Source organism: Camelus dromedarius, chromosome 12, assembly GCF_036321535.1.
Source record: "Camelus dromedarius isolate mCamDro1 chromosome 12, mCamDro1.pat, whole genome shotgun sequence".
NCBI lineage: Eukaryota > Metazoa > Chordata > Mammalia > Artiodactyla > Camelidae > Camelus > Camelus dromedarius.
This window is the reverse complement of record NC_087447.1, coordinates 58,460,162-58,483,871: the sequence shown is the minus strand read 5'-3', so window position 1 is coordinate 58,483,871 and position 23,710 is coordinate 58,460,162. Positions and strand designations below refer to the sequence as shown.

Genomic DNA, 23,710 nt, shown 5'->3' with positions numbered 1-23,710 from the left:
TCCTAAGTTTTCTTCTAAGAGTTTTGTGATTTTAGCTCTTATATTTAGGCTCTTCATTTATTTTGAGTTAATTTTTGTATTTGGTGAGAAGAGTCTAACTTCATTCTTTTGCATCTAGAAATCCAATTGTCCCAGCAACTATTCTTTCCCCATTGAATGGATTTGGCATCCTTGTCAAAAATCAATTTGCCAAGGTTGTATGGGTTTATTTCTGAACTCTTAACTCTGTTCTGTTGATCTGTGTCTAAACTTACGCCAGTACCACACTGTTTTAACTACTGTAGTTTTATATTAAATTTTGAAATCTTCTTTTTAAAAATGGTTTTGGTTGTTCAGGGCCCCTTCCTATTCCATGTGAATTTGAGGACTGGCTTTTCTATTTCTGCAAAAGAGGTCATTTGAATTTTGATAGGGATTGCATTTGAAATTGTAGATCAAGGAACTCTTAAAACTCAGCAATAAGAAAATAAACAATTAAAAATGGGCAAAAGATCTGAACAGTACCTTACCAAGAAGATATACAGAATAAAAATAAGCATATGAAAAAATGCACATCATATGTCAACAGGAAGTTGCAAATTAAAACAATAATAACATACCACTACATATCTACTACAGTGACTAAAAGATTAAAAATTGACAATACCAATTGCTGGAGAGGATGTGGAGTGACAGAAACCCATTCACTGCTGATGGGAATGCAGAATGGTACAGCCACTTTAGAAAACAGTTTGGCAGTTTCTTAAAAAGCTAAATATAATCTTATCATATGATCCAGCAACTACATGTATTTACTCAGATGATTTGAAAACTTTTGTCCTCACAAAACCTTATGCATAAATGTTTATAGCAACTTTATTTACATTCACCAAAAACTAAAAGCAGCCAAGGTGTCCTTCAACAGATAAATGGAGAAACAAACTGTGCTACAACCAGACAATGGATAGTCATTCAGTGATAAAAAGAAATGAGTTCTCAAACTACAAAAATACAATGCATCTTAAATTGTTAAGTGAAAGAAGCCAGTCTGAAAAGGCTGCATACTGTATGATTCCAATTGTATGACATTCTGGAAAAGACAAAACTGTACAGACAGTAAAAACAAAACAAAACAAAACAAGTCAGTACTTGCCAAAGGCTTAGGGAGTGGAAGGAGGGATGAAAAGTTAAAGCACATGGGATTTTAGAGCATTGAAATGACATAGTATTATAATATCATATAATACTATAATGATGGATATGTGACATTAGACTTTGTGAAAACTCACAGAACTTTACAGTACAAACAATGGACTTATTATATCCAGATTAAAAAAAAATCATTTGCTAGACTGAAAGATCCCAGGAAGGAATGCAGATTGTGACTGTGTATTACAGACGTATGATACAACCTCATTGAAGAGGGTGGAAGGAAACGTGCTGATCTGAGTAACTTTGGAAATGAGAGGAGTTTGTGAGACCAAAGGCAAAAGCAATCGCACATAAGCACTATGCTCTAGGTTATAGCGTTGCTTCCCACCGTGGTACAGGTTAGCAGTTTGATACTGCTCCCTGTGTATATGGGAACTGAGTAATTAAGTAAAAGGGTAGCAGATGGTGGGAGCTATGTCTCTCACTGTTGGAATGGGAACTCACAGATCAGCAAGGCAGTGAGGCTAGAATGATCCATGTGGTAATGAATTAGAGTTAAAAGACAACAGTATGAACTGATATTTAGCTTAATATCGATTCATTTTCTTGCTCTGTCAGCTGGGAGGGACTAAAAACAATGAAACTCCAATAATAAGAAGCACAAAAAATAAGTAGAGCCCAGATCTTGGTTTCTAATACCATACTCCAAAAAAGGAATCCAGCCTCTTTGAAAAAATGGCTGATTCTAGGACTTGGACAGGCAGTACACAAGATGAGCCTGGAGCTTCTTGTAGTGCCAGAAAGTAGGAGGTACTAGTAAAAAAAAAAAAAAAAAAAAAAGGAAGGAAGGAAGGGAGAAAGAAAGAAAGAAGAAATGGAAAGAAACAATCAAAATTATAGGAGGATGTCAAAGGGACACGGAGCCAACTGAAGAAGTTCCCAGTGGCCAAAGCTGGGACAATTTGAGCAAAAAAAAAAAAAAAAAAATAAGGCAGTATTGGGTTATAACCCAGAGTATGAAATAAATACCCATGAGTTCATTTTAATATAAATAAACAGTTGAATAAACAAATAAATGGGGAGAAGAGACAAATCTCCCATGCAGAAGAATTCCAAAAAAGGAGTAAGTTTACAGTGGAAAAACCTGACAAACACTACTTCAGCCAGATGATCATGGTCCCATCTACAGTGTTGAGTCATGTGGCTACTGTGTCCCTTGATCTGATGTGATGAAAATGGCGCTTTACCTCTGTGGTCTTACTCCTCAAAACCCACCTCCCCACTGTAGTCATGAGAGAAACAGCAGACGAATTCCAGTAGAGGGATAGCATGCAGAATACCTGAGCAGTGCTCCTCAAACCTCTCAAGGCCATCAAAACCAAGGAAAGTCTGAGGAACCGTCAGAGCCAAGAGGAGCCTAAGGAGACACAATGACTGCATGTAATGTTGGATCCTGGATGGGGTCCTGGAACAACAACAGCAAAACATTAGGTAAAAACAAAGGAAATCTGAATAAACCATGGACTTTACTTAATACTAACACAGCATTATTGATTCATTAACTCTTAACGAATGTACTGTGCTGATGTAAGATATTAATAATTGGGGAAACTGGGTGAGGAGATATATGGGAACTCTCTGTACTGTCTTCTCAATGTTTCTGTAAATCTAAAGTTGTTCTAAAGATTAAAAAATATTTTTAAATAAACAAAAAAAAATCTCTGATGGTGTGGATATTTTCCATGCTCTTCTACGAGGAAGCTGAGGCTAAGAAGAGATAAGGCAGCTGGCACAAGACTGCCCAGCTACTTAAACAGCAGAGGTGGGATTCGAGTCCAGGGCCCTGCTGTTGAGTCACAGTGACTTTGGCCTGACTGTGGATGGGCCCTCTTCTGTTCCTTGGTTTCCTGCATATCCATTTATGTGTGTGTGCTTTTTTCTTGTTCTCTCCAGGGTATGGCCTTCACCCTTGAAGAAAGACTGCAGCTTGGGATCCACGGCTTAATCCCCCCCTGCTTCCTGAGCCAGGACGTCCAGCTCCTCCGGGTCATGCGATACTATGAGCGGCAGCAGAGTGACCTGGACAAGTCAGTACCTAACGGCTGCTCTCTTCCCCGGGCCCTGGACTGAGCTGTCTGCTTCCTGTGGTCCGTGGAGGGTTTTCTGGGGACCCTCTACCTAGGAAAGGCTGAGAGCCCCGCGAGATCTCAGACCCAGCCCTGCCTTCCATAGGGTGAGGGCCTCCCTGAGGGACAGGGCTTGTTACGATCCAGACACAGTCGATGTGTCCTGGGAGGACTGAGAAGGGAGCCTGAATTCCGACCAGTGGAATCCAGTTGGGCCTCTGGGAAGTGATGGACTCTGTCTGAGTCAACCCAGAGAGCACAGACAGGACTTCAGCTTTCAGCAGTGGGGTTCGTGGAAAGCATTTCACTCAGTGGGAAAAAGTGGAGCAAAAATGTAGGGACAGGTGTGTTAAGGAAGCAGAACATGGCCCAGGTCCCTGGAATAAGGGGGACGAGGTGGAGAAGGGGGGAGATGGACAGGGGCCCCTGTTGGAGATGGAGGTTTATGGGGCATAGTTAGTAACCCTGCTGTTCCTCTAGGGACAGTATCTCCAGTGGGAAGACAGGTGTGAAGAACTAAATGGGGAATCACAGGGTCAGCCTTATCAGTCTTACTAAAGAAGGTAGCGACTTCGCAGGTAATATGGCTATGAATTGGCACAGCCAGGATTTGAACACAGATAATTAGCCCCAGAATGTTTGCTTTCAACTTCTCTGCTACACTACAGCCAGGAGGCATCAGAGCTCAGTGGCTGCAAGACTAGACGGTAGTACCAGACCGAGTTCAAATCCTCAAGAATGAGGACTACCACTTACTAGTACGAGTCCCTCGGGCCCTCTGGGTCGTTCCTCGTCTGTACACTGAGTACATCAGTGGCGTCTAACTCACAGGGTGTGGTGTGGAGTAAATGCATTAGTATTTGTGATGTGCTTGCAGCAGTGCCCGGCCCGTAGGAAGCACTATGTAAGAATTTGTTAAATAAACGTGTCACCTTGCTATAGGCTCCAACAGAAATGTAGGGAGCAGACAGGTGTTCCCTCTACATATCCATAGAGCTTAATGGCCGAGATTTTGGGTCTTTGAGGGTGTGGCTGTTCCCCTCGGCAGCATGTCAGGGTGCTCCTGCACCCCTCTTCCTGTGCTCCCCTCATGCCATCCATCACTTCTGAGCAGTAGTGGATAAGGAAGCCTCTGTGCCCCACCAAAGCACTAACGTCTGTAGTTAATACTCACATTAGCTCCAAGCTCACACTGCAACCGAGGCCAAGCATTCTCCCCCTTGTTTATCCCACTCAGATGGGGTCTAACCATGTCACACTGAAGAGCAAACCAGGAAGTACACAGTGATTCCAGCTAACAACGTTAGACACTCCCTAGCTTTGAACAGCCTGAACTTCTCTCTTTTGTTAAATTTATAAAGAAGAATTAAAGTCCAAAGTGAAATCCTCTTTCCTAAGATATTAAACTCGAAAACTTAGAAGTTTAGAACCCTCCCCTCCCTCGTTCTCTCCAGCTAGATGGGTCTCACTCATGTGCCTGGGAAGACGTGCCAGGCCCAGGGGGTGGGGCTGTGCCTCATCCTGGGAGCACTGGAGAGCTCACTCCAGACGCTGGCTCTGTTGACTCCTCTGACCCACTCATTCTTGGACTTCCTCATTTCAGCACATGCTTGGGGAAATGCTCTAGAGGCTCCCCAGTTTATTATGGGTAAGGACAGTGGTGTGCTGGTAGAGGCTGAATAACTGGTTCTGGGGCAGGGGGTCATTTAGAGCATTTGCCAATTCCTGTGGTGTAAATACTCCCACCATGGCCGATTTCAAGTTACTAACTTGACACCACTGAATGTGGAGTTGAGGAGAGGTGTGAGCAAATCGCTACTGACTAAGGGAATCTGCACTTAGTAATGAGCTGAGATCCTAGGTATTCTAAGCATAAGTCATCCCTTCCTAAAGGTGCGTTCTAAAACAGTGTTTAGTTCTGGACCAGTGCCTTTGGTGAGGAAGAAGAGCCTAAGGCCCCAAGAAGTCCCAAGGCTTCCTCAAAGTCACACAACTAGTAAACAGCAGAGCTGGGATTCACACCCAGGGCCCTGACGCCACGCCCATGAATCAGTCCCCTGTCAGAGCATCTCTGCCACCCAACTCCACGCCAGAGCCTCAGGTGCCTTCATTACCTTTCCCAAACTGTTGTCCAGAAAGGTTGTGACATCAGCAGTCACTTACACCTCATTGGGAATTTCAATCCCTGGGTTTTTCCCTCCCAGACTTTTTTGCATTTTTAGGAGTGTAAATGAAAGACTCTTCCTGGCTTAGTGATTTCAGGCTTCGGGGACTAGGTAAGGGGGAGATTTTTTTGGAGCATTCTTCCTGAGATCACTTGGCACTCGACCACTTGTGAACTCTGCTTGTGACAGGAACCAGCCCTGTATGGTTGGAAAGGCCAGTTCAAACAACACTGGTCCACCCAGTATTTTCCTTGACCCTCTCCTGGTCCCAGAATGCTATCATTCTGCTGTCATTCATTAATGTCCACATGATAACAATATAACTATCTTGCACCATGGTTGAGAGCACAGATTCCAGAGTCAGACTGCTTAGGTTCATATCCCTTGGATGAATTATTTCATTTCTCTGTGCCATGGTCTTCTTGTTTCTAAAATAGTGCAAAATTATAGTATCTACCTCACAAGTCATTGGGAGTCATGTTCCCCATGTTAAATGAGTTAATAAAAAATATTTAGGGGTTGAGGGTGGTAGAGCACTTGCTTAGCATGCATGAGGTCCTGGGTTCAATCCTCGGTACCTCCACTAAAAAAAAAAAAAAGTAAAAAAAATCTATTTAGAGAAGTACCTACACCGTATATAATAGTAAGCACCATAAGGCAGATCATATTTTCCACATTTCATAGACGACGAGACCATGCTTAGAGGAGATGCTGATTTGCCCATGAACGTGGGAGCCATGGGTCCCTGCACCAAGAGCCTTCCACACTGTCACGTATGGTGCGTATGTGATTGGCGTGGTTCTTGTCTCCCCTTCCAAGGTACATCATTCTCATGACGCTCCAAGACCGGAATGAGAAGCTCTTCTACCGAGTGCTGACATCAGACGTGGAGAAATTCATGCCCATCGTGTACACGCCCACCGTGGGGCTGGCCTGTCAGCACTACGGCCTGACCTTCCGCAGACCCCGGTGAGCAGTCCTGGGGTGAGGGCTCAGGGAGGGGCTGTCTCTTGGAGGAGAATCAATTCTCCCCACTCACCTTGCTTGGTGGGACCCTGGAGGCTCTTCCTGATGGGGGCAGTGGCTCAACAAGACATTTGACTTTAATCTCTTGCTCAGGAAAATGACCGCATGCACAGAGAAATGAGCTGAGAGAGTAGCTAGCAAGGGGACCTCAGAGCTTCTCCACCTCCCAATAATAAATGCCTAACATGTTGTTCAGACTTGGCCTGAGAGCTCTTTCAGATTGTGTTTCTCTCATTATCTACATACCACCTCTCTCCCTCTCCCCCTCCAAACCCTGCTTTCCGGGACATCTCCTGTGCTGAAGCTCTCCTGCCAATTCGGGCCAATGAATAATGGAGTGTTGGATACCAAAGACAGTTCTTTTGCTGATTCAAAGAACCACAGTATTCCTTCACTTGGGCTTGACTCAGATTCCACTCAAAATTAGGCAAAAATTTGGCACTACATTTCCTTTCAGAGCCAAGGAATTTGGGGGCAGTTTTCTAAAGAGAGCACCTGGGTTTTTCCTCGGTAAGTTCAGAATGCATATAAATGTATTTAAATTAAAAAGGTAAAACGGGAGGGTTTTCAAAAGGTCTTCAGTACAAGGTAATTATCAACACATAATTCTAGCACTGATGATTAAGGAGCTGCCTGGGTTTATTACATGTCATGGAACACTGTTTCAGTCTGTGCTAGAACAGGTTAATTTACAACATACTGTGCACAGATGTGTAATTTAACGTTTACGTAGAATTTATAAATCTGTGTTTATAAATCGTGTGCTGTGTGAGGAACACGTACTCATGTATCTAGAACATCTTTTGGTAATGTGGAAAAACAGCCTTCCAGTTCTGAAGTCAGCATTTGGGATAAGCATTGCAGGCCGAGCCCAGGGAGTCCCCGGTGTCACCCTTGGCAGAGGGCAGCGTGTCACACCTCGTCTCGGCTGGGGTGTCCAGCTGCTGCAACAGACAGTCCTCATCACTCAGAGTGGCCACATTTCTGCCATCCTGGGGGTGGGGGGCTGGGGACCACTGCACCAGGCCCTGTAGCATTTCTGGTCTTCAACCTGACTCTTTTAACGGGATAGAGACTCCTGTTCTCTTGTTCTCATCCCTGAAACCAATACTGGCGGTGACTGTGGAGCTGACATTTCGGAAGGATGCAGGACCCTATTTACCTCCCTTTTCTACTCAGAAATGAGCCTTCCAGGTCTTCCCTCCTGCACAGTGCAGGTCAGCTCACTCCTTTCCGTCCTCTGAGGCTGTCCCCTTGGGCTTAAAGAAACAAGTCTAGCACTTTGAAAAAACTGAGCCTGGCACAGCCCAGCTCGTCCTCAGAAATCTCATGTTCTGGCTACACAGCTCTGACCTCCATGCCCAGGTACGCCTGGCATTCTCTGCACGCCTTTGCACGTGTGGTCCCCTCTGCCGACTCCTGCATTCTCTCCTTTCCTCGTTCTCTGCCCATAAAAATTCAGGTTGTCCCGCAAGGCTCCCTGCAAAAGAGCGTCTCTGTGGAGCCCTCCGCAATCCGCCCCAGGCACAAGTGATCACTCCCTTCTCAGCCTCCCCCACAACCCATGACGCATATTTCTATTCCATAGTTTTATTTTTGGGTTCTTTATGTTTTTAATGATTTGTACATCAGCCTTCTCTACTGGAACACAAATTTCTGGAGGGGGCAGGAAATGCATCAGATCCATTTGGCGAGTTGTTGACACTCAGATAGGAAGTAGCATTGTGTACAGAGCGGGAAGAAAGGACCAGGTCTTTGCAATCAGCCCTGAGGTGTAGTCTCCTTGACCTTGGGCAAGTCACTTATCCTCTCTCAGCCTTAATGTCCACATTTATGAAATGGAGAAAATCATGCTACCTGCCTCAAATGATCATTGTGAGCATAAAATGCGGTATTGGGAATCAGCTACTTGGCATAAATGTGGGGTCTGTTTCCTTTAGTAACTGTTATAGGAGGAAGGAAGGACTGATGAATGTAGAGTCATATTATATATCTGCATTTTAAAATTCTTACAAAGAAAATTCAGTCATTGAACATGTAGTGAACTAACATGGATAACTAGAGATGTGACTTGACTCTTCCAGACCTACTGTTTCCTGCAGAGGTCCTTTAACTCTCAAGGCATGGCTCACTGCCACCACTGGCTTGCAGCTGAGATCATATGGAAACACGAGGTTATTTGGGAGCCCTTCTCCACAGAGTCTGTGGACTAGATTGTGAATTTGGTTATTGGCTTCAGACAAACTAGTATGAAGCTGGTGAAGGTAGAATTTGCCTCCAGGGCCCATTGCAGAATCCAGGAAGCATGCAAGACTGAATTTGAGTTAATGAACATTTATGGAGCAGTTACTAGGTGCCAGGCGTCATGTTACACACTGTGAAGTTACCCCCATGTTCTTCATCTCAAGAATAGTCATGTAAGTTAAATATAATAAAAGTTAAAAGGAAATAAGATATTTAATAGGGACAAAGAATTACAGGAGCACAAGGGAGAGGAAAATCTGTTTTCCCTGGGGGCAGCCGGAATGCTTCACAGAAGAGATGACATTTGAGCTGGTACTTAAAGGCTGGATAGGAATTCCATGAGTAGAGAAGGGAATGGCCATTCCTTGGAAGGGTTTGGTTTTATGAGCTTTGTAGTCAGCCGGGCAGTCAGCTCACCGGCAAGGAGGGCAAAGGGCGGGGAGCTAGGCCTTTACATCCTTTGGCTTGTAATAGATCTTCCCTACGTCCCGTAAGTTTAGTTTGGAAACAGTATCTCCATTTCACAGATGAGGAAACTGAGGTGGCCAGAGGAAAGGAACTTGTCTGAGATCACTATTGACAAGCAGTTGGTCAATTCAGAATTCTGACTATGGGAATTGGGGAAATCAACACCAAGAAGATGACATTTGAGCTGGGCCGTGAAAAATGAATGCAAAGAATTGAGACAAAAAGTTTTGCTCAACGGTGACCCAGATGCATTCACCTCCCCCTTGCTAGAATGTAAGGCTTCTGGGAGCTCATGGTGGGTGAAACAGGAGAGTGGAGGGGTTAAGGAAGAGAACTGGCCGAGGGGTTCTGCCCAGTGCTTGATCTTCTTCCCACCACCCAAGAGGATTGGATTAATGGGGAGCTGTTTGACACAGGCCCAGTCAGTGATGGAGAGGGTCATGGCGGCAGAGTGGGGGTCCGTGTGGGTGGAAACAGGGCCCTGCCTGTCAACTGAGCCCAGAGAACCAGGTCAGCCCTGAGAGGGTGTAGAGAGGGGGCTGTAGAAGCTGGACACACAACATGGAAAACAAGCCTGTGATAGTCCCAGGAGGAGACCTGCAGTTGAACTAGAACCTGTAGGAAAATCGCAATCATAGTAACTACTTGCTAAGGGCAAGGTACTGTCCTGAAATCTTTACATAGATTAACTCATTTAATTATCACAGCCCCCTAAGGTAGATACTGCTGCCCCACTTGTAGATGAGAAAACTGAGGCATAGAGAAAACGTGCCCACAGTCACACAGCTCATAACCAGCAAAGCCGGGACTCAGACCCACCCAGTCTGAGCCAGAGTGTGGATAGGTAACCACAGCACCACGCTGCTTGCTACAACAGTTTGGAGCTGTGCACATTTGGTGGGTATCAGGGTGGGGCATCCTTGCAGCTCCTGGAATTTGATTCCCAGGGGTCTAAAGTGAGGGCTGCAGTATACCGTTTCCAGAACCTCTCCTGGGAGGGAATGATCCCTGAGTCCCAGGCCGCGGCTGAGTGGGGCTGAGGCAGGCATGGGCAGACTGAACCGTCCTCTTGGATTCGTCCCTCCCACTCCGGATACAGACTTCCCGCATGTGTTTTGCAGGAACCCTTCTTCAGATGACTACCCAATTAAGCTATCTGACATGTGACATTCTAAACTGTTTGCTCCAGGTTTCCATTTGGCTGCTTTCCAGGTCTTGATTCCATACCTGCCTTGTTCCTAAGGGAAAGGAGAGCTTGGGCTCCACCCCAGCCGTCAGCTTCATCTGAGGCCTGGCTGGGAATGGCTTTGTGGATTAACATCCAAAGGGAAGAGAGCCCCAAGGCCGAGAGGGAGAGGGCCAGCTCCTTCTCAGTTTCTGAAATGATAAACATTCCTGCCAGGCTTCCGGGAACAATAGCGTCCTCTGTGAAAGGGCCTGGCTCCCGACCAAAGCTAATTAGGTCCAGCTGAGGCTAAAATTGAACCTCCGACACCCCTGGGGCTCTGCCTCGCTTCATAACCCGGGGAGAGGTGCCAGAGTATCTCAGGGACACCTGAGTACCCCTGAGCAGAGGAGACACAGCAGAAGGTTCTGGGCTCTGAGGAGCCTCCTCTGCCCCTTCCTGCCTCTCCCCTGACACTCCCTCTGCATGTGCCTCCATGGGCCACGGGTGCTGGCTAGTGTGGCTTGAAGACATCACCCCAAGGTCATTGGTGTGTGACTTGGAAGAGGTGGAAGCCAAAGGGGAGGCAGGGCAGGAGGAGCGTAGCTCAACTATGGAGCAGGTGTGGGGAGGAAGCCAATGTGGCAGGTTTGCTGACCAGTGCCAGCGAATATCTCCCTTGAGGAGGCCGCCTCCCTTGGACCAGTTCAGTCCTTTCCCCCCTCATCCTCTGAGCTCCAAGTGACATGCACACACACACCTGTAGACCTATCACATCCCCAGCCTCTGTGTGGGGTCCCACCTGTGTGGGTGATGAGAGCTGGGTTGCAGGTAATGGGAGGAGCACAGCCTTTGGAGCCAAGCGGACCTGACTTTGAATCCCAGCTCCTGATGACTTTTGACAGTTAAATTGGCACCCCTCAGTCTCCTCGTGTGTAAAATGGGAACAGTGCCCATCCCCGTGGCTGCTTGTGAGGCTGGGCAAGATTCCACACGTCAAGGGCCCTCAGGAGCACTCGGCAGCTGTAATCCACCTGACCCTCCCCCACCCCTAGATCTGTTGTCCGACGCAGTCACCCTGCCCCAGAGTCTCAAGTACTGACTGACTGCATCTCAGGCCTCTGAAACGCCGCCCATTCTGTTGTTTGATTCAGACCTGAGTGATCTGCACTTGTGCTTAACTAGCAAATCCATTGGCGGGTACCTGTGAAGAATCGGGGGCTGTGAAGAGGTAGAAAGGCAAGGGCAGGAAGTGGGACTGGGTTTCCCCAGTCGAGGCTCTGTGGGAGATACCTGAGGACAAGTTTGGATCTGGACAAGGCAGCAGCCCTTGCCCTGCACCAGGCTCCTGTCTCTCTTACCTGCAGGCAGATAGGTTTCTACACACAGGCCGGTACCATATACACGATCTTAACAGCTACCGTGTACTGAATGAAAGCTCACGAGGCTCCTGCTGGGCCCAGGCTAGGTATTTCGTGTACTCGATCTCTGAGCCCTGAAACAACCCCACAAGGCATTTGTTACTTTACTCAGAGGAAGACTAACTTGTCTAAGGCAGCCGGGCTGACCCAGAGACAATTCCCTGTAATTTTTTCTGCGTTCATAGTCCAGCTTTTGGTGGCCCTGGTAAACATGACACCTCAGAGGCAAACACTTGCATCCCTGCCTTCATGTAAACTCCCTTGCATGACCCACCTCCACACACGAGGGCCACACACACACACCCGGGGACAGCGCACCGGGGCTGGGGTCCAGAGGGAGTGGGTCGGCTCCCCCAGTGACAGTCACGTGGCCTTGGAGCCCGGCCGCTCCCCCTCACTGAGCCTGGGTCACAGGAACTGTCCACCTCGTGGGCCTGCTGTGAAGGTCAGGTGAGCTAAATGTGTGTGGACTTCATCTGTTATAAAGCTCCTCATGGGCTTGAAGGGGTATTCCTTTTTCATCTCTTCTTCTCCCTCCCTCAACCCCCATTAAAAAGATGGTCTTAAGGCTCACACTCACCCCTTGGGGATTCCTGCCTCCCACTCTCAATGTCTGGTGAGCCCTTGGCTCTTTTTTTTTTTCTTTTTTGCATTGGGACGTTTTTATCTTAAACCACCTCTACACACACACACACACACCCCATAACTGGGAGGCAGGCAGAAAGCAAGGAGGAGCCCCAGCAGAATAGCCGCCTCTGCCCCAGCCTCAGGGCAGCAAAGTGCTGGTTCCTCTGGCGGAGCCAGCTCCACGTCCAGTTGTGCCCAGGGTCCTCTGCCAAACTCCGCTGGAAAGGCTCCCTGGCACAGGGCAAGCACAAGGTCTGTGGCTGGGTCTGCTTCACTGCCCATCTGGCCCGTTTAGGCCTCCAGCCTCGGTGTTATAAGCAGAACACTGGGTTAGGAGTCAGGAGACCTGGGTTCTCGCCCTTGCCACTCCCTTGTGGCCCCGACTCCTTGGACAAGCCATGTAGCTCCTTAGGCTCAAGTAAAAGTGGTGGGGTTGGCTGCACAGCTTCCGTGAGCTCCTCCAGCTCTAACCTTTTAGGGTCTAACAACCCAAACTCTATAACCAAGTTAGAAGTGGGATCTTCAGGTGAACCACAGTCACATTATGGAGCTGAGCCAAAGTTTCTCCACCTGTAGAATTAAGGGGGTCAAGTTAGAGCAGTAGTTCTCAGTGACAGCTGTGCACTAAAAGCATCAGGGGAGCTTTAAATCAGAATCCCCTAGGTGGGGCCCGGGCAGCTTTAGTTTTCAAAAGCTCCCCAGGGATTCTCAGGGGCAGCCGGGCTGAGGACCGCTGAGCAGGATGATCTCTGAAGTTCCTTCCAGCTTAGATCTTCTGTGACTTGTTGAGTCGCTAACCTGCAGCCCTTATCTTCCAGGCCACCCCCGCCTGGTAGTCTGTTGAAAATTAAGGTCATGATGATGTAACAGAAATGTTATCTACGACTCGACCCTCAGCAACCAAACTGTTGAACCCCACTGGCAAGTTGCCTCATGTCTCTTTCACACGGTCAGTGGGGTTAGGGGGTGGGAAGCAGGCTCACGTGTGCTTTCCTCCCCCCTCCCCCAATTTCCTTCTGAAGCCTCTGTCACTGCACAGGAGTCACCCGTCTCCCAGGCTGCAATTCATCCCAGTTGATTAGACAAGAAAAAGCATCAGGTGACCAAAGGTGACCCATCATTTGGTTGAGGATGTGACCAGTGCAGCCTGGCTCAAAAGATGAGCTGGGCCTGTTGGAGTCCTCTTCAGGAATTTGAACTGGAAGTGGGAAAAGTTATATGGAGAGAATGTTCCAGTTAGGAAGGGAGATTAAGGCGAAAAGGATGCTGTGGTTCAGACTTTAGAGGCGGGTCATGGTAGACACCAAAGGCAAATGCCAGCTATGAAGGAGCAGAATAAAAGAGTAGGAAGTAAAGGAACAGATCTGTGGAGAGAGGAGAAGAGGGTCAGTGGGAGAGAAAGAGGGGAAAACAGGCAGAGCGAGCGACGGTCCCCAGAACTACCTCAGTTCATGATGGTTTTCCACCCCAATTCCTGTTCACCAATTTGTAATAAACTCTTTCTCCAGAAGTAAGTCAGGTGAACCTCTGCTTTAGGTAATGGGAAGGGCCGAACTGAAAAAGAGCCGAGAAATTAGTTGGATCTGATTAGTGCCCTGACCCCCTTGTTAGCCGGGTGGATGGGGCTAACAGGTTAAAGTCGGGCATCTCATACTTCAGCCTGCACTAAAGTCACCTGGGGGATTCAGGGAACTGACAGAGCCAGCCAGTTCCGGGTGATGCTGGCGCTGCTGGCTGCAGGGGCCACACGCTGAAAACCACTGAATTAAAGGCTGCTGGAAAAGCCGCTCACTGAAAAATGAATGAGACCATCTGCAGGAAGCGGGAGTGGACACTTCCAGTCCCCAGTGTGCATTCGCACAAAAGGCAGGGTGTCCTGAGAGAGGGGTTCTGGTCCCAGTTTTAGCAGTGCCCTTCAGTAAATCCGCCCCACTTTTCAGGGCCTCAGCTTCCTCATCTATAAACGAGAGCATTTTATTATGTGGTCCCAGGGGCTCCTTCCAACCCTTCCAGTCTGTAATTTTTGAGCAGATTAGAGCACTGTGGCTATACATTGACTTCTTGGCTTTCTGGCATTTAAGGCAGAAAAATGCAAAAGTAGATGAAAACACACAGTTTTCATTTTCTGGCAAGAAAAGGCAGGCTTACCTGCAGAAGTGTCCTTTTTGCTGAGAGCTCTGACTCACACATGGGCACCTTCCCAGACAGACCAGCTGGGCAGTCCGGGGTCTGCCGTGGATTGTTCGGTGCCAGGGCTTGGGAGCTGATGCTGGAATAGATCTGAGGAGGGTGGCAGGAGGAATCCATCTGAAGCCTGAGGTGATGCAGCTATTGTTTGACCCGAATGTCACGTGGAGTAAGTTAAATTGTATCTGGTTCCCAATGAACCGCTGAAACACTTTGGGACAGAGAGATGGAGAGAAGGATGGTGTATTTTTGTGTCTGAATTCCAGGGGTTTCAATCACTGAGGGAATTGGCTTCCTTTTTAGAGGAAGTTTGAGGATTTACATACCAAAAAAGAGACTTTGTACTTAATTGCCTGGGGCTGTAGCTCCAGAAGGAGCAGCTTGTGGCGTGGGAGGGGAGGACAGAGGACACCCCTCTGTCACCATCCATGGATCTGGGTGCAGGGGGCTGAGAGTGAAGGTGGGGAAGGGGGAGCGGCCCCACGCACATGCAGAGCTGTTATTTTTCTGTTCACGCTGAAGCAGATGAGCTTTGCTAACTAGAACAGGATGTTCTGAGCTTGACTTCCTTTAGCCGAAGGCAGATTTCCCTGGCACTTTAAACAAACTGATTTTTGTTTCTTTTTTATCTGACATTGTCCTTTTCCTCCTTTGTCCCTGGCAATCCCAACCATGGTGATCAAAAGAATAGGTGTGGGAGAATTTCCTTACTGAGAAGGAAATCCGTATGTACATACAGGCAGGAGTTGAGTAGACCTTTCCTCAAATAACGTTGCTCTCTCATTAACCTGTAAAACGTGCTAAAGCTTGTGTTTGCACACAGAAACAGACTCACAGATACAGAGAACGTCTAGTGTTACTCTGGGAAGGAGGGGGAAGGGGCGAGAGAGGTGTATGGGATTCAGAGATGATAGGTATGAAATAGATAAGCAACAGGATATACTGTGCAGCATCAGGAAATATAGCCATTATTTTGTAATAATTTTAAATGGAGTATAAGCTATAAAAATACTGAATCACTATGTTGTACACCTGAAACTATATAATATTGGAAATCAACTGTACATCAATAGAAATAAAAGCTTGTGTTTGCTCAAGCTTAGTCCCCAAAGGTAGCTTCTTAAGAGATGCTGAAAACAGTGCAAATGTTTTGAAAGGTTCTAGACTAGAGGAAGAGTAAAGGATCACTGTGGCAGAATTTCTTGAAGAAAAGTGAAGGCTGCCTGGCTGGAAAAGAACCCCAGCACCAGCTGGCCATCCCCTAAAATCCATTGTTACATTCATGTTCTTGTGCCTACAGGAATCCCCCACATTTCCCGTGTGCCCTGGATGGGTAACATTGAAAACTTTATCTATGCGCTGCTTTCTTAGAGATGAATCATAAACCAACATTCCCCTAGACCAGTGGACTTGAGACTTAGGAAGGAGAGATTTGTGTGAATAGGAAAAGGGATGGTAATGAACAGATCAAGAATATTCTATCTTTAGTGATGGAAAAAAAGGCTCAGGCAGGGTGCCCCACTGTGGCATCAGCATTGTCCAGAAGGTTACTGGAGCAGAGCAAGTAAAAAGTTAACCGAACAAAATAACATGGGTGGTGGAAGACGGACTTCTCTAACTTCACACAACTTCTCATATGAGCTCCACTCCTGGACCACAAGCTTCAGGGGGGAAATTAACTGTGTTGTGCTCTTCCCTGTGTCTCCCATGATGTCAAGCATGGTACCTTCAGGCACCTACCAGAGAGAGCACTTGAAGACTGTCTTCTGATTAGATTCCATTCAACAGGCATTGATTATATGGATTGTCCAGTTTATTTTGAAAATACGGAGATAATTCATCATGGTAAGAAATCCCTCCCCTGAGTTACTGGTTCTTGCTCTAAACCTTGAGAACAGGATTTTGATTCACGGTGGGAACGTGGCCCAGCACAGTCCCCGGCATACACAGATTTGTAGGACGAGTCCCAGGCAGGAGGAACTGCGTAAGTAAGACATGTGGGTGGAACAAGCAAGACTCATAGCCTCTCAGGATGGGGAATGTAGGAGACACTTCTTCCTTCTTAGCAAAAACCCCAGGTTTCTTTTCAGGTCTTCCCCCAAATGGCCATGTGCTTTGAGGAAGTCTTGACCCTTCCCAAAACCGAGCAGTGGGTCCTAATTAATCCCAGCCAATCGTAGTGAAGTTTCCTTGCCAATGACAATTCTGGCCCAAGAGCTGTGAGGGCAGTCTGCCCCAGGACTTCTGGAAAGGCTTTCTCATCACAGGAGCTCCTTCTTTCCCGGACATTCTCATGTCTGCCTGGGAACTTGAGGGAAACAGCTCAGGGACGAGCCTGTAATGCCAAGGACGATAACGGAGGGAGCCCGCATCCTTGGTGACTCTGTTGAGCCAGTAAATAAACAAATCCTGATCCACCTTCCCCTGGGCTGCGTGTTACGTGGAGTAAATTTCCTCTTTCCGGCCAGTTGAGTCAAAGTTTCTGTTATGGACAGCTGAGAGCAGTGCCCTTCCTGAGGGGATGTTTGAATCACCTTGGTGGCTCATGTTGATTTATTCAGGGCTTCCAGTGCACCAGGCCCTCTCCTCAGGCCCCACCACGTCTCTTTGGGTTATGTGATGTTAGGCCCATTTTCATGAAGAGGAAACTGAGGCACTGAGAGTTAAATACCTGGAAAAGGTTACTCATCTAGTACGTGGTTGAGCCGTGATTTGAACCCAGACTCCAGAGCGTGCATCCTCACTGCCACACATCGTGTCCTTCTGAGCCTCTTCTCCCTGGTGATGGAGCTTCTCCAGGGTGGGAGACTCACCACCATGGTGTGGGGAGCGTGTGTGAGGAGGTCGCCCACCAAGGTGGGGTGGAGGTGAGGCCAAGCGAGGTGAGAACTTTGGGTTGCGTTCATCAGGGATCACGGTACACTTCCGAGAGGGGAGCTATACCAAAAGCATTTTTCAAGGGAGGATAATTCTTGGAGGATTAAAGAAGAGAACCCATAGGGTGCTGTTGTGTTAACTAAAGGACGAGACAAGAGCCTGGCAGGGTCTGAGATGCAGAAATGAAGATGAAAACACAGTTCACTGAGAAAGAGGGTTGGTTCACCTGCATGCAGTGAAGTCAATCTACTGACACCACCAGTTTGTGGTGAAGGAAGGTGCAGCATTTATTGCAGGGCGCCAAGCAGGGAGCTCAGGACAGCTTGTGCTCAAAACACTCAAAACTCCCCAGTGGGTTTCAGCAAATCGTTTTTAAAGGCCAGGTAAGGGTGAGGTGTCCCAGGGCAGGCGATTAGCTCGTGCACAGTTCTCTGGTTGTGGGCGAGGTAACAGGGCAGTGTCACAGGGGTTCATGTTATCAATCTTTAGGTGCCAGGAGATCTGGGAGCTGTGGTCCCAGAAGAGCTCATGTCATCTAGTGGTTAATTCTTCCATTTGGTGATGGTTTTAGCATCTGTAAAACAACTTAGGAAATGTGCCTCAGGTACTGTCATCTAAGTACTTCAGGGAGGAGCTACAGCAAAGGATATGCGGGAGGGGTCTGCCCTGAGGATGCCCCACAGGGTCCTGCTCAGTACATGGAGACCAGTGGGCTGTGAGGGTGAAAATGGGAGGACGCACTGTCAGATGTTAACTGCGTCGTGCTGCAGTGACAGCTGTGGAAGGATGAGCCTGGGCTCCGGAGCTGGAGCAGTGAGCTGGGTCATACCAGCAGCTACTGCTTCCTTCTACTGAGTGGTCAGTACCATGATAGTCCTGTTACCTTTATTTTTTGAAGCTCACAACAGCCCTAAGAAATCAGGACGTGTTATTGTCCCCATGTCACAGAGGAGAGGTTCAGAGGTGGTGGGAGGCTTGCCTGGAGCCATAGGGCTAGTAAGCGGCTGGATTCAAACCTGAGTCTGTCCTGTTCCAGGCTGCTTCCTCCTTCCATGTTGGAACTCCCTCTAGTCCTGTATCGCCGATACTCAGCATTTCTGAGTCATATGTCTACATATAAGTCCTCCCCAAAAGGACAGCTAAGCAAACACGTTCCTTAGACTGAGTGAAATTAGCAACAGGTTTCTGCAGGAGCCTGTGTGTATCAGTCTCGGCTGGAGTCCCTGCAGGGAGATGGGGTAAAGAGGGGCCACATCAAGGTGCTGAGTTAGAGAGCCTCGGGAAGCCAGCCGGGGTGTGCACCTTGGCAGGGTCGTCACACCCACACAGGAAGAGCCTTTTAGGCATGTAACAAGGACACACCAAGCATCTCATGGCTCCTGCTCCCAATGATATGCCCTAGAGTTGGTGTCAGGATATTTAAAGGCCTCCACAGTTCATACCCCGCCCCCTCTGCACAACCAACACAGGCATTACCTGTGTGCCCCCTGAAGCCCACTCCCCAAAACTCCCAGACAACTCCCCGCTCTGGGTTCCAAGATAGGCTGAGACATTTGCCTCCTAAGAGGACTTTGAAGTGTCACATCTCTCCAGGAACTCTTAGGTGAGGCCCTGTCTGTAAAGACAGGGAACTGATTAGCTCTTCATAGACCATTGAGCTTGGCATTTCTGTAGGTTTGCCTTCCTTTGCAGCGTACAGTGACGGGATCATGGAGCTATAAATCAGCCAGCTCAAACCACGGCCAAGAGGGGACATGACACCCTTCCCACCAGGGGTACAAGTCAGTGGAAATGGTAGGACCAGAACGCGTGTCTCCTGCCTCTGTACTCCCTTAAGCTGTGCAGAGCGATAGACAAGTGTTCCCCCACCACTGAATCAAGCTTAATTCATAATTATTACTTATATTTATAGAGCACTTTGAAGTTTCAGGGTGAATTCCTATACAGTAAGTTCCAAATTTGCACCTCTTGGGGAGTAATGGAAATGTTAGGCATCTTGATTGTGGTGATGGTTTCATAGGTATATACATCCATCAAAATTCATCAAATTATACATCTGAAGGGAGGAGGGTATAGCTCAAGTAGTAGAAGGCGTGCTTAGCTTGCACAAGGTCCTGGGTTCAATGCCTTATACTGCCACTAAAAATAAATAAAAAAGTAAAATAAATTACCTCCCTCCCCCCCAAAACATAATTAATTTCTTTAAAGTTGAAAAAAGTCTAATTAAACATTTTTTTAATTGTACATCTGAAATATGTGTAGTTTACTGTACAGAAATTATACTACAATAAAGTTGTTCTAAAAATATATAATCCTGCCAACCACTCTGGGGAACAGTCAGGGCAGCCCCTTTCACATGAGGAAATGGGGGATCCAGAGGTTGACTCCCCCAGGCTGTACAAATAGTAAGAGAGAGAACTGAACCTAGAGTCTGCAGCTTTCTATTTGCCATTCAGGACTCTTTTACAAATAGACTGACTGCCAGCCTCCGACAGGAAGGAGCCACATTTGTTTAGTTCACCACTGGCTACCCAGCACCCAGCACAGAGCCTGGGTATAGTCCTCGTTCGATGGAAGGAAGGATGGATGGGAGGATCAATAGATAGAAGAGTAAGATCAATGGACAGAAGAAACTTAGAGTCTTATTTTCCTGGTGACTTCTAATAGATCTTTGAGAGTGAGCTTCTGTTATGAATGGCTCCTTCCTTAAAGACAAAGAGCTTTAACTCTACAATTTTGTTTAAAATTGTCTTAATTTTTGAACATCAACGTAAAATTGCATTTGATTCCTTTAAGAATCTGCAGGAGGAAGACTTGCCCAGGACTTGGGACATAGTAGGCACTCAACTAAGTGTTTCTGGAATTTAATTGAATTTAAAAGCCAGACTGGGGAGGTAAAAGGAATTGCAAAGAGTTTCTATGTTACTGGGATAATTAAAGAACCGACTTTATAATTTGCAAAATAACTGTATCTCCAAATCCGGGCCTATCAAGTGGGAAGAAATCAATAGTGAGAGTGGAATGAGATCATGACCTGCATTTCCAGAATCTCTGGTTCCTAAGAGTTAAAAACAATGTCCAATCCTCACTATAAATGAGGTGCCTGCCGGTGCAGGATGGACCTGCGTGAGCCCGCGGTGCTTCTCCTGTGCAGCCAAGAGGAGGGACAGAGATGTGAGGTTGTCATGGTAACTCTTTCACTGATCAGAAGAATAGATGAAGCTGGAGTGAACTTCCTTGGATCGTATAGGGGTGGGAGTGGGGGTAAGCAGTAGTGAGCAGAGAAACTTCTCTCTGTGACAGTGCAGGAAATTTGAATTCAAGTAATAGTAGAGCAAAATCGGGTGAAGTACTGCCTAGGATAAATAGATAATTAAGTGATTTTGATTATCAAACCAGAAAGGGGGTGGGGTTTTAAACTTTTGTAAGAGTCCACTTAAAAAAAATTACAGACTTCAGCTCCCTTTCCCAAGACTGATTCATTTTGTCAGGAACGGGCACAAGAATCTCTATTTTAAAACTACCCACAACTTTTTATCCTGCAGGAAACTTATGGACTATATTGGTAGCACATGGACCATAATTTCTTAACGTCTTCTCTGGGCAAGCAGAGCATCAGAAATCCAGCTCAAGCTGGAGCTGACTCAGCTGTTCTCATCTGATGGGAAAACTTAGGGGAAAATAAAGGCTGTTTTCTATTTAGTCCTAGTTTAAAAACAAACAGAAAAACACTTCAATTAGTCCATGATTGATAACAGTTGAGTTTCTGCAGTAAGCTCCTTTAGTTTATACATTGTACCACCTTTTAATCTTACATTCTACCAAATGCTTCCCTAACTGCAGAAACCAGCACATGTTCGCTTTGCCTGATGCCCTTTCCCCATCTTACCCCGTGCAAATTACCGCTTACCCTTTCAAATCATCCCAGATGTCTTCATCTCTTGCCACCTCCTTAGTCTCTGTCCCCATGCTCTTGCTTGCAGAATATTTTTCTCCTTCTTCTATGTCTGTCCACAGGCGCCTCTTCTAGTACTCTGTTAATGAACTTACTGAATTGCCATCCAGTAGTTTACAGATCTGCTCCATCACTTTCTGCTCTATCGGATGGAGTTTGTCAGTCAGTGTCTTATTCATATTTATAGTTTTGTCCTTTCCCTTTCTTTAACTCATGGTATGACAGTTCCCGAATACTAGAATGAATGAGTGAATGAATATATGCTCCATTAGGACAGTGATTTTGTCTGTTAACTAAATATCTAAAGTGCCTCGAGCAGTGCCTGTTACACACAGGGTCTAATAATAAGTAATTGTTGAAATAATTCAAGAATGAGTGCTTTGTAAAAATAAAAAATAAAAAATTGGGGGGAGGGTATAGCTCAAGTGGTAGAGCAATGCTTAGTATACACAAGGTCCTAGGTTCAATCCCCAATACCTCCTCTAAAAATAAATTTTAAAAAATGAATAAACCTAGTTACCTCCCCCGCAATAAAAACTAAAATTAAAAAAATTTTTAAATAAAAAATTTTTAAAATAAAAATAAATTAAAATTAAAAAAAAAAAAAAAGAATGAGTGCTTTGGCTTACACAGCCAATAAAAAAGAAAGGCTGGACCTGCTGTGTTTCTCAGCATAAGAGTAAAAATTTTTCATAGTGGCACTATTTTTATTTAAATGGAGGTACTGGGGATTGAACCCAGGGCCTCATGCACTGTATGCACTGTACCACTTAAGCTATACTCTCCCCCTATAGTAGTGCTAATACTAGCACAGTCTCCTGAACAGGTCAATATTGAGATCCTGATTTAATCTTTCTGTCATCTAATAGTTTAGAGTTTAGGTGTATAGACCCGAGGTATTCTAATAGAGAAACAGCAGTAATATTGCAAGCATATAGCTCATATCTACACAATCAGATCAAGTCAGCGTGTTTTAGCTTTACTCATTACATTCTCCTACTAACGGTAAGCCGGGAATACCAGTGATTCTCTAGGATAGTTCACAAGGAATAATAGTAAAAATAGCTTCTATTTCTTGAGCACTTACTAAAGGTGCCAGGCATGGTACTAACTGCTTTCCATATGTTATCTCCTTTGTCACATGCAACTTGATTAGAAATATTTTATTATCCCCATTTTACAGATGAAGGAACTGAGGCTCAAGTGTAGTCAGTTGCCAGGTTCACTCAGCTATTAACCAGAAGACCTGAGATTTGAGCCTAAGTCTGTTTGGGCCTGTGCTCTTGAGCTTCACAATAACCCTGGTGTTTTGAATTGAGTGGATCCAGTTGAGACTTATTCCTGATCAGAGAATCACACTTCTCTTCCCAGTCATTTCAGAACAAATAATTTCATGGCTTTGAACATTCCTGATCTTGAGTTTTCTGAGATTTCTTCCTTTAAAGAGATTTATAGTTTGGAGGCTAAACTCAGTCAAAATGACAAATTAAGCCAAATGTCCCACAACCCCCTCCCCAGATCCCCAGCTTAATTACACCTGATGAGTGGCCCTTTCAAACATTTGCTTCCAGGCACTTAGCTGTCTCTTGCATTTGCTTCCAGCGATCAGGGTCCCTGAGGTTTGCACATACATTTTCCCAGTGAACTTTTGTCCTCTCCGAAACCTGCATTCTGTTCTCTTTTATTAAATTCCAGCTTTCATGACTAATATGCAGTGATAGCTCCAGAAATGTTTATATGATAAATTGAAGTGGGCAGAGTCTTCCGCTTACAAATTGCTTCGAGTTAGGACTCAGATGTCTGCCCAGAAAATTGTCTCACAAATGCTAGCATAAAATGGATCCAAGCTTTTACAGTTTCAGCTTGTCCTTGGCTTAGGGGCCCATTTCAGTGGGTCTCAACAGGGTCCTGCACTCCTAGCCTGTTTCTCAAACGGAGGCTACAGAGATTTATGGCTCGGGGGAAAAATACGTGGGACTCCTTTTCAAAGCTGCTTTGGAAAAAGATAGGATGTTTTTTCCTGCTGTATCTTGCACATACCTGTAAACAAGTGACTCACTGGCAGGGCCTCTGAGTCAGAGGGAGAGCAATTTCAGACTCTCAGGTTTGATGGTTATTTGCTTGGATAAATCAGAAGTTCGTGTTAGAACAGAGCCACGTTCCAAAATCTTATTGCCCAGAGACCCAGATTAACTCAAGGCTTGCTGGACGGCAGAAAGGTGTTTGTTTGTTTTATAAAGTGGAGGCATGTGTGGGTCTGTGCCATGTTTCCTTTAGCCGTAAAGGAAAATGAAGAGTGTAAAGTGTGACTTCTCAAG

General features: G+C 46.3%; 1 protein-coding gene across 7 annotated transcripts in view; it reads left to right on the top strand.

The window, feature by feature from the left end:
- The window catches only part of ME3 (malic enzyme 3), a 377,761-nt gene that overhangs the window by 282,071 nt on the left and 71,980 nt on the right, over window positions 1-23,710 (top strand). For 6 of the 7 annotated variants that reach the window (XM_031460503.2, XM_064492780.1, XM_064492783.1 and 3 more), the window contains 2 exons: window positions 3,085-3,218; window positions 6,242-6,391. In XM_031460503.2, the coding sequence (XP_031316363.1) occupies window positions 3,085-3,218; window positions 6,242-6,391 (284 nt within the window). Of the gene's footprint in view, window positions 1-2,213; window positions 2,623-3,084; window positions 3,219-6,241; window positions 6,392-23,710 lie in introns of those variants that run through there. The other variant, XM_064492785.1, reaches the window with a different exon arrangement.